The sequence below is a fragment of the Gossypium raimondii genome, chromosome 7 (assembly GCF_025698545.1).
Source record: "Gossypium raimondii isolate GPD5lz chromosome 7, ASM2569854v1, whole genome shotgun sequence".
Classification (NCBI taxonomy): Eukaryota; Viridiplantae; Streptophyta; class Magnoliopsida; order Malvales; family Malvaceae; genus Gossypium; species Gossypium raimondii.
The window spans coordinates 35,880,143-35,891,332 of record NC_068571.1 but is presented as its reverse complement, the minus strand read 5'-3'; the positions used below and the strand labels follow the sequence as shown (position 1 = coordinate 35,891,332).

Genomic DNA, 11,190 nt, shown 5'->3' with positions numbered 1-11,190 from the left:
ATTAGAAAAACCTTCGAGCCAGGTGCTCATAAACATATTGGCAAAAGCTTATGCACATAGAAGTTCTCGTCACATTCAATTACTAACATACCCTTTTAACTTTGCTGCTAAGGTTTTTACTATTAATTATAGGTAAAATTTTAAAAGATAAAAAACTATTTATATGTACTATTATTTTCTTTTTGTTGGATTGAATAGAATATTAATTCAAAAATATATTTAAAACCAGTTTTTAAAAAAATAAAAAATATTATAATCATGTGTTTTATTTTTTTATCTTTTATATAAAATCTAAAAATAATTTAACCTCAAAATAAATCCAGAAAAAAATCTAATAAAAGATGTCAATTTTACCATAATATTTTGGCATTCCATAATTAATTATAAATGGATTACAATTTTTAATAATTCAATTTTACCGTATCAACTTCATGGGTACTTTCCTAGCTAGAAGTTCCCAATTGCTAAAAATTTCATCTTTGCTTCCGCATGGCCCATTCATATAATTCTATACCCACAAGCTTCTCATTTGTTTAAATTTGACACTTTCTTTGTGATGAATGTTTGGTGTAGGTTTTCCTTTAGGAATGGATGCATTACGGATCTTGGGATAAAGTTTTGGGACTCGTAAAATTTTAAGAGTTTGAATAAGAATTAAATAAAAATTAGGATGAAGTTGTGAAATACCTTGATGATTAAAGTTATGAACTTGTATAGAATAAATGGTAGGTTAAATTATAAAAGATTTGTATTCAACTACATTAATTTTGGGTTAGCATTTATAAATACATATCTAACTTGTGCGTTGCAGTTTTATATAATTTCTCTCTATGTGTATATAAATATACAAATTGTTGTCAATCAAGAAATATATATATATATATATATATGTGCTTAGTTGGAATTAATTAATAAAATGACTGTTAAGATAAAATGATGAAGTTAATGAAACACTTAGAAGCAAATTTAAATTAAGATGAAAATCTCTAATTTCAATAACATTTCTGTGTGTTGACAGTGAAAATGGAATTTAAAGGTTTGTACAACTAGTGGCATACACCATGTTAAAAGGAAACAGTTAATCAAAGGACCTGTATCTATGATTATGAATATAGAAATTAAGACAATTAGTTGAGGAGTTGACATGACAAATGAGTTTTTAATCGTCTATAATAAATTGCTAAATTTGGTTCTCCTTTTGTTTCCACTCCAGCCCTATGAACCTGCAAGGGGAAAACCTAATCTTATACTCTGAAATCGTCTCAAGTTTTGGCGACCAAACTTGTTCTTTTGATCCAACGAGCATGTCGTAATGCTTCTTCAACTCCGGTGTGCTGCAAAGGAAACTATTCTCACTTCCTTCTTCTTTGCTTCCATGTATCAAGCTTGTTATAAACTCAGGCAAAACCTTGATCAGAACCCTACCATTTGAACCTTTGACGTATTCGAAAGGGCAGTCCCCGAAGTTGATGGGAGCAGGTTTAGGACTAGACTTTAAGGCAGCAAGAGAAGATGCCGACAATACATTCATGCATGGAAATCGATCGAGGGGAAGAACAAAGTAAGTTTGACCAGGCATGAGGTCGTCGTCAATGCCTAACACTGGGATGGGGTGACCGATGAAGAAAGAGTCTGCATGGCAAACCATCTTGTCGGGAAACTCAAACATGACCTCGCCGGCGATGTGTTTTCCGGTGAGGATTCTTGTATTTCCTTCCCAGAAGATGAGTTTCACTGAAGACCTTGGATTGGGATGAAAACATGGAGATATGGAATTCCCCATTATTATATGATGAATCAAAAGAGAAAGAGACGAAAGGATTAAAGATAATTTGGATGATATACAAGAGGAAACAACCAAGAGGAAAGGGCTATGTTTAAATAGAAGAAAAGGGAGAGGATTTGACTTTGGAAAAAGTCCATATTTGTTTGTTTTTAGGTTGACGGGGCCGGTGGTCAGCAATGTCGGCTTTTGAATTACTCTTTATGTATCTCTCAATGTCAAGTGGGATGGACGTCTTCTTAAAACATATTTATCACACACCTTCTATTTCAACTAATCAAAACTTACCTTAAAACATCTTCAATTATAATATACTTCTCTTACCCCGTTTATTGTATATAATATTTAAAATATGTGTTAGTATTTGGTATATTGTTACTGTACTTTATTTTATTTTATAGGTAATTTTAAAAATTTATCATATACCTCTTTTTTTTTTTAATATTTTACTATAGAACAATTTTAGATTTACTTCCGATGGAATTTTTAAACTCTACAACGAGGGTTAAAAAGTTAACAAGTATCCTATAAATGTGTAATATAATAGTAAAAATTAAATATTTAATAAAAATATGCATGACAATTTTTTAGGGCTGCCTGTGGAATAAAAAATGTACACTGTGAGTGTACAAAATACTAACCCTTATTATATCCTTTAAGACATTTGTTAACCCCTAATCCTACTTGTGGAGTCTAAAAACTTCACTAGAAGTGTGCCAAATATCATTCCTTAAAATATATAGAAAATTATTTGATACACAACCAGTAGAATTTTTAGACTCTATAAGCGGGTTAAGGGTTTTGTTAAGCTCCTGATAAAGGAATGCCAACACCACAAACCCTCAATTGTATGTGCAAACTCAAGCAAGGTCCTCCAACAATGGTAAATACATTACGTGGTAGAGACTCCCAAACTTATCTACCACAAGTAATCCATTGTCAAGACACCAGCAATAGACAATACTAAACTGAATATATCTTTCTCATATCATTAATGAAGAGAATCACATAGTATTTAAAGCAGTGCTTGGTGAACTAACTGCACAACTAACTAACTGATAAGCTACAACTAATTAACTGATAAGCTAACAGTTAACAAACTAACTAACTTTGGGTGACTGTGACTGATCACTATTCCTAACATTCCACGTACTACTGTATTCCTTCCTTGAATCATCTTTAGTGGTTACCCTTAGTTGAGTCCGAAACTTGTAAAACGATCCTGCAGCCAGTGGCTTTGTGAGCACATCTGCGACTTGCTGATGACTAGGAACATGTCCAACTTGCAACACTCCTTGAGTAACTTTTTCCCGGACAAAAAATAGATCTAGTTCAACGTGTTTAAACTTCGAGTGCATCACTGGATTACCTGCAACTGCCACAGCAGCAGTGCTATCGCACCATATCAAGGTTTTGCCCTTAAGAATTATTCCTAGCTCAGACAAAAAAGCTTGAATCCAAAGAACTTCAGATGTCACATGTGCAAGGCTTCGATATTCTGCTTCAGCCGTGGAACGGGAGATAACCTGTTGCTTCCTCGAACTCCAAGAGATAGGATTTCCCCCAAGATAAACACAATAACCTGATGCCGAGCGTCTATCATCACTGTCAGACCCCCAACTAGCATCGGAGAACCCTTCAAGTATAAGTTTTGAGCTCCGACTGAACTTGATGCCATAATCCAGAGTTCCTTTCAAATACCTCAGAATTCTCTTAACAGCAGTAAAATGTTGACCTGAGGGTTTTTGCATGTACTGGCAAACTTTGTTAACAGAATAGGCTATGTCTGGCCTGGTAATAACAATGTACTGCAACGCACCCACTATGCTCCTGTACAACTGGGCATCTTCAACTGGAACACCTTGATTAGCAGTTAAATGACACGTAGTAGTCATTGGAGTTGGTGATTCATTTGACTGTCCCATGGAGGCTCGTGCAAGAAGTTCAAGCACATATTTTCGTTGGCTTAGAAAAATTCCATCTTCAGTGTAAGCAAGTTCAATACCAAGAAAATAGCCTAACCTTCCAAGATCTTTAAGGGAGAAATGGTCATCAAGTTGTTCAACAAACTTGTTAATAGCTTGAGCATCAGACCCTGTCACAATTATATCATCAACATAAATAAGGACATAGAGCAAATGAGACCCTGACCTTCGAATGAACAAGGAATTGTCAGCCTTTGAACAAACAAACTGAATACTCTCAAGATAACTCCGGAGTTTGTGGAACCAAGCTCGTGGTGCCTGTTTAAGCCCATAGAGAGCTTTCCTTAGTCGAAAAACTAGTTGCTGACCACTATTATCATGCTGTTCGAACCCCAGTGGTTGCACCATGTATATCTCCTCTTGTAATTCTCCGTTAAGAAACGCATTGTTGATGTCAACTTGACGGAGGGTCCAACCCATGAAAATAGCTAACGTCAGAACAACACGAATGGTAGTTGGCTTGACAACCGGGTTGAAGGTCTCATAAAAATCAACCCCGGCCTCTTGAAGATATCCCTTTACAACTAAGCGACCTTTGTATCGAGCAACAGAGCCATCGGCATGTCTTTTTACCTTAAAGATCCATTTGCATCCCACAGCTCGACGCCCATCTGGTAATGGAACAAGATCCCAAGTGTGATTTGCGAGTAGAGCCTCGTACTCAGTGCGAGCAGCAGCCATCCATGCAGGACTTTGAAACGCTTCAAGTATAGTTGAGGGCTCTTTCTCTGTCAGGGTGGTGGAGAAAGCCTTAGGCTTAAAAATGCCATTCTTAGACCGTGTTGTCATTGGATGGACATTTATAGGCTCAACAGCAGGTTCTAGACGAGGTGCTTCTGGTAACGAGTCCGATAAAGCTTGAGAAGAAGATGCTGCTACTGTTGGAGAACTAGTCGGATCTAGACTAGGTGCGTCTGGTAATGAATCTGAAAATGCTTGAGAAGAAGATGCTACTGCTGGAGAAAATTCCGGCTCATTCCTCAACACCTCAGGACGAGCTTCAGATGACTGTATACAAGGAGAAGAAGATTGCACACCCATTACCATGGGAAGAATAGACTTTCGATGACCAGTCCTCATCTGATTCGACTGGGAATGAAAGAAACAACTAGTCTGAAATGGAAAAATTTCCTCATTGAATACAACACTTCTAGAAATAAAAACACGACCATCTTTATCCATGCACTTGTACCTCTATGATTTGGTGCATTTCAAGAAACACACACTTCTTCGCGATCGAACTGAAACTTGTAATTGTGAAAGGGTCGTAGGTTGGGAAAACACTCACACCCAAACATTTTGAGATGACGATATGAAGGTTGAACCTTGTGAAGAATCTCATAAGGGCTTTGCTTTTGAAGACAATGAGTAGGAAGTCTGTTGATTAAATGCACTGCATGGGCAAAAGCATGAGTCTAGAAGTTGAGTGGTAAACCAGCCTGGGCAAGAAGAGTTAAGCCCATGTCAACTATGTGTCGATGCTTCCTTTCCACAACTCCGTTCTGCTCAGAAGTATGAGGACAAGTCACCCGATGTTGAACACCCAATCGAGATAATTCTTTTGACAATGGCCGATATTCACCTCCCCAATCAGTTTGAAGTTGTTTAATAGAGCAACCAAACTGAGCTCGAACCATAGAGTGAAAAAGAAGAAAACACTTGAACACCTCTGACTTTGATCGAACAAAATACACCCAGGTATACCTGCTTCGCATGTTAACAAAAGATACATAATACGCAAAGCCATTCGATCTGACAGAAGCAGGACCCCAAACATCTGATTCAACTAATTCGAAATGAGAAGAGTACAACGTTGTTGAGGATCTAAAAGGTAGTTTTCGCGTCTTGCCTAACTGACAAGCCGAGCAAACAGATGACAGTTTATTACATTTAAAAGGAATATTACAGCTACGTAAAACTTCAGTAAGAACATTATTGCATGGATGACCTAGTCGTCGATGCCATATTGAAGATGAAGATAGGTGTTGAGCAGCATACAACATCAACATATTATGTTGACCCGAAGCACCAAGACTACTGGAATGAAAATTAGAAGTATCAAACTTGTACAAGCCATTATGCATGTGGCCCACTAGGAGTATTTCCCTGGTTCGAATGTCCTTCACAAAACAAAGTAATGGGTGAAACTCAAAATAAACAGCATTATCTCTAGCAAACTGTCCAACAGAGAGTAAATTCTTGCAGACGTTAGGAACATGAAGAACGTTCTTTAGATGCAATAACCTGGAACCAGCCTGCATACTTGACATGCCAACATTAGCAATCTTAACAGAAGAACCATTCCCTACAGAAACATGCCTCGTACCTGTATAGGGGGAAACTTTTGAGAGATTCGCCACGTCAGGAGTAATATGATTGGTAGCTCCAAAGTCAGGATACCAAGCCTGATCTGTGACAGGCGATGTGCGTGAACAAGAACCAGATGAAGAAGAGGCATGAGCCTGACATGACTCATTACAAGAAGTTGACAGGTGTGCGCAAGCATTATCATGTGAACAACCTCCTTGATCTTGGAACTGATGATAGTTGACTGTCATGGTCTGACTAGGAGCAACACCCGAAAACGTCTCATCAAATCGATAGTAACAAGTCTGAACTAAGTGACCAACTTTTCCACACAATTGACACTGAGGTCGAGACCGCGACCAGGTTCGACCACCACCACGAGCTTTCCCACGAGACCAACCTCGAGCATGGCCCCTTTGACTAATTCTACATTCTTGATGACCACAACCAGAATTATGAGAATGTTTAGAACCACCATCACTATCTTCCTTCTGCTTAGTTGCCATATTAGCTTGCAACGGTTCCTCAGTCAAAGAAGTCAATTGGCGCTCCTCACAATCAAGAAGCATCTCTGTGAGCAGTTCAAGAGAAATCATTGTAGCCGAGGTAAGTACACGGACAGACTCGAATTCTAGTGGAAGACCTGCCAGTATTACACTCACCTGTTCACGTTCAGAGATCAAACTACCAGCAGCAGTAAGACGATCACTAAGATTTTTAACCTTAGCAAGATATTCTTTAACCGTCAAACCTCCTTTCTTGAGAGAGTATAACGAGTGACACATGGTGGAGAGTTTAACATCGGACTTTGCCCCAAACCTCTTCTCGATGGTTGTCCATATATCAAAGCTTGTCTTGGACTTTGTAAGATGCACTAAGACATCGTCGGTTACGGTGGAAAGTAACCAAGAAGCCAGGAATTTATCCTGCTTTTTATGTAACACAAAAGACGGATTATCAATATATCGACCATCAGGTCCCTGGATATGAGTAGGTGGAATCTGAGTAGTACCAAGAACCAACCCTTCAAGTTCATATCCTTCAAGAATTAACAACACCTGGTGTTTCCACAACAAAAAATTATGTTCCCCTAGTTTGGTAGTATCATGTTTGGAAAAATAATGAATGGGCTGTGAAGAAACATTACTAGACCCTTGTGAATGAGTAGCTCCTTCAACGTTAGAAGATTGAGGAGGCGTATCACCAGTATGAACTGCATCATCTGCCATGAGTAAAAAAAAAAATTACGAATTACCCCAAGAAAACTTCTAGCTGTGATACCATGTCAAGACACCAGCAATAGACAATACTAAACTGAATATATCTTTCTCATATCATTAATGAAGAGAATCACATAGTATTTAAAGCAGTGCTTGGTGAACTAACTGCACAACTAACTAACTGATAAGCTACAACTAATTAACTGATAAGCTAACAGTTAACAAACTAACTAACTTTGGGTGACTGTGACTAATCACTATTCCAACATCCATCGACCACGTGCACTATGTATGCTTTAGCATACCGATCAAACTCTTCATCTTTTTCATTGTCCACTAGTGGATGCTCGATCAATGTAGGCAACCATGTGAACTTTACTCAACTACCCTTTAAATCTCTATTACCATCAAGATAATGGCAGAGTGACCACATCATTTATGGCTTGAGCTCAAGTTCAATCACCTTGGTGACAATAACTCCTTCAATTGGAAGGCTCATGATTAGGGCTACATTTTTTAAAGTTATTGTCGCTTCACCGCATGAGAAGTGGAAGGTAAGAGTCATAGTTCTCCACCTTTCAACCGAGGCCGTGAGCAACGATGACCACAATAAAATACGAGGTATTTGGGCCACATTCTAAAAACTAAATACATCTAGACAATTTGTAATTTGAACTTACTTTTCCTCCAACATCGGATAATGCATGCTACTTTGATTCTTTAGGTTTTGTTCCTCAACTTAGTAAATAAATGAAAATATAAATGAATAATAAATAAATGCTTATTTAAGTAATAATTTAATAATAAATATTACCATATTTCGGGTTATTAGAGCTATATGGGTTGCTTGCCTCAAGAGAGCCATAGTAGAGTTTAAAAGATCGAATTTAAGGTGAAAAAAAAGAAAGATTTGGAGAGTTCTTTTTATTGCTTAAGAAGTCGATGATGATGAGAGGTAACTTTAGCTTGGGTGAAAAAACAAAACGAGAAAGGGGTATTTATAGGCACAATAAAAAAATTCCTTAAACATGCTTGTGTTACTAGGGGTTAGATTTATGGTAATTAATGAAACCTTAAACATACTTAAACTCAACACTCACAAGTGATGAGCTCCATATTGCATTTATTATGGTTAGGTTTATGTTATATACATGGTGAAAACTTAACATACCTAAACTTGACGATGTCGAACTCCTAATAGTAAAAACTAATTTCTTTTCTTACATACTTTGAGAAATAAGTTTTGATATACATTAAGAAATATTTACATTATTTAATTATTTATTTCAAAAACATATTTTTAGTTCACTCGTTTTCTGGTTTTTCTCACCTAACCCATTTAATTATTTAAACATATAGTTATATTTGATACATTTATATTTCACAATATACCTTTTTTTTTACAAGTAGACTTAAAAGATTGCCTCGTATTTTAATTCTTTTATATTCCACAAACAGTGTTAGGAGTTGACAAGTATTTTATAGGGGTATATTATAATCTTTAAAAAAGACACATGTTAATTTTTCAAGGTTTTTTGTGGAATAAAAAAAGTACATTGCAATGTACCAAACCTCAACCCTATATATAATATTTTAAGGGAAATTATTTGGTATACATTTAGACTCCACAAACATAGTTAGGGGGTTGACAAGTGTCCTATAAAGATATAATAAAATATTTAAAAAAACACGTGTCAATTTTTTAAGGTTGCTTGTAGAATAAAAAAAATACAGTGTGCCAAATACTCACCCATATTTTAATATACTTTATTGGACACTTGTTATCGCCCTAGTCTTATTTATGGAGTCTAAAAACTCTATGAATAATGTAGCTAATATTTTCGTTAAACAGGGGCAAATTTAGGTGCTCGCACTATGAGGGCCTAGCCCTTAAATTTTGTAAAATTGCATTTCAATTCTCCTAATTTTTTAAAATTTTTATTTTGATCTTATAATTAATGTCTAAAAATAGGAGAAATTTGTGTATGACCCTTAAAGTTTTTCAAGGTTTCTTTTTCAATTTGATTTCTTTTATATAACTTATAAATTTTTATGATAAATTTAGTAATATTTTTAGTTTAAATTTGTAAACTAATACAAAGTAGTATTTAAATATTACTTGGTAAAAATAAAGTTAAAAATTACAATGTTCAATATAACTTGAGTATTTAACTTATTTTGTCTTTTTGAGTTCCTAGGTTCAAGACCTATCATGAAAAATTGTATGCATAAATCTTTGAGTCCCATCATGTGCAATTATTATAGGTGAGTTTTAGGCCAGTCAGTTTGTTGGTTTTAATTTGGATTGTATTTCTTAGTTTGTTCTGATGTAATAGTTTGGTTCTACATTGTAACTATTCAAACAATTTGCTTGTAATAATTTGATACTTATGATTACTCGGACATGTATTTATACTTTGATTGAATTGTACTTGTTACACTTCAAAAAAAACTTATTTTACTTTCTCAAATATTAATTTTTGTGGTCAAGATTCAAAATTATCCCAAATTTAAATATACTTATTGAAGTAAACTCCACTTGTACATGTTAACAGGTCTATTTAAAATAAATATCCCAACCCCACTTATCAATATTTTGTTTCACCCCAGAATATAATATTTATAATTAAATTAAATATTTTCCCTTCGACCTATAAAATAAATAGTACATTTTAAATTATAAGTCTATTTTGAAAAAAGTAGAGTCAATTTTTCTTCTCTATTTTTAAATTAATAGACGTAGTATAAAATACCTACGGAAGAAAGCAATGAAAACATATGATAAATAATATTCATATAATTTTAAAAAACATGTGGCCAAAGTATTACAATCGGGCGGGGTACGTCATTTAGTTATTAATTTTTTTATTTAACCACTTAATTTTTTAAAATTAAATATTTTAATGAGTGATACAAAGTTGAGGTGCTGTATAATATTTGTGTTTGTGTTTGTGTTGGGTTATTCCCTTTCTTCACTTGCTTGGAGTTGTTATCATCGAGATTCAACTTATCCTTTATGTTCATCTCCATTTTCGTAGGATGGATAAATTTGTTTGTATTAATACATTGCATCTTGATCAGTATGCATGAAAAAGCTCTGATGTGCATATACAGTACTTATCCTTCAAGCAAACTCCGCCAAATTAATGTGTTTTACGGTAATTGACTTTTGATATGAGATAAGGTTAGGTTTCTATAAATGAACCACCACCAATTCACATGCAACGCAAAGCCAGTCTTCATCTTCAATCTAGGAAAACCAGACATAGATACTACCACGGGAATTATGATTCCATAGTCTTAAAGTCGCGTAAAAAAGCTAGTTTCCGATGACTTTTCATAATTAATCCTTGCAACCTTTAATTCTACTAAAATCAAAGTCAACACCACAAGCCTTTTCAATATTCAATTTGTGATCACATTCTAAAATAATAGAACCGAAGTCTACCTCCTCATCATTTAACATCTTACTCAACACTGCTATACATGATAAGTACCCCTCTCCTTCACGCCCTCCTGCCATGAAGACTATCATATTAACTTTTTTCAGCATTTCAATCACATTAGTCTCGTATCAAGATTGAATACTGTTATTGTAAACTACCCCCCACCACCACCATATATAGCATTGTTGTAACACCTCTGATTTTTCGAGAATTGAAAGAGTTAATTTTTGGTCGAATTTGTGTACCGAGTTATTTCGGGAAGTCAAACCGAAAGGTTTTCGAGAATTAGCATTGGTTTAGGTTAGGAATTCATAATTAGAGGTTAATTAGGGTTTTTAAGTAGTAGATTGAGTGATTAGGATTAAATTGAAAGGACTACAAAACTTTTAGAGTAATTTTGTAAATGCACACATCATCACTTAGAAGTAGAATTAATGGATTTTTTATTA

General features: G+C 35.2%; 1 protein-coding gene across 1 annotated transcript; it reads right to left on the bottom strand.

The window, feature by feature from the left end:
* Positions 1 to 942: 942 nt before the first annotated feature.
* Positions 943 to 1,846, bottom strand: LOC105770917 (uncharacterized). Its single transcript, XM_012592287.2, has one exon. The coding sequence runs from the start codon at positions 1,781 to 1,783 to the stop codon at positions 1,181 to 1,183; it is 603 nt and encodes a 200-aa protein (XP_012447741.1). The 5' UTR covers positions 1,784 to 1,846; the 3' UTR covers positions 943 to 1,180.
* Positions 1,847 to 11,190: the final 9,344 nt, after the last annotated feature.

What these genes read in the sequence shown, in the direction of transcription:
- LOC105770917 (XM_012592287.2), bottom strand. Translation starts at nt 1,783, where the DNA reads ATGGGGAATTCCATATCTCCATGTTTTCATCCCAATCCAAGGTCTTCA.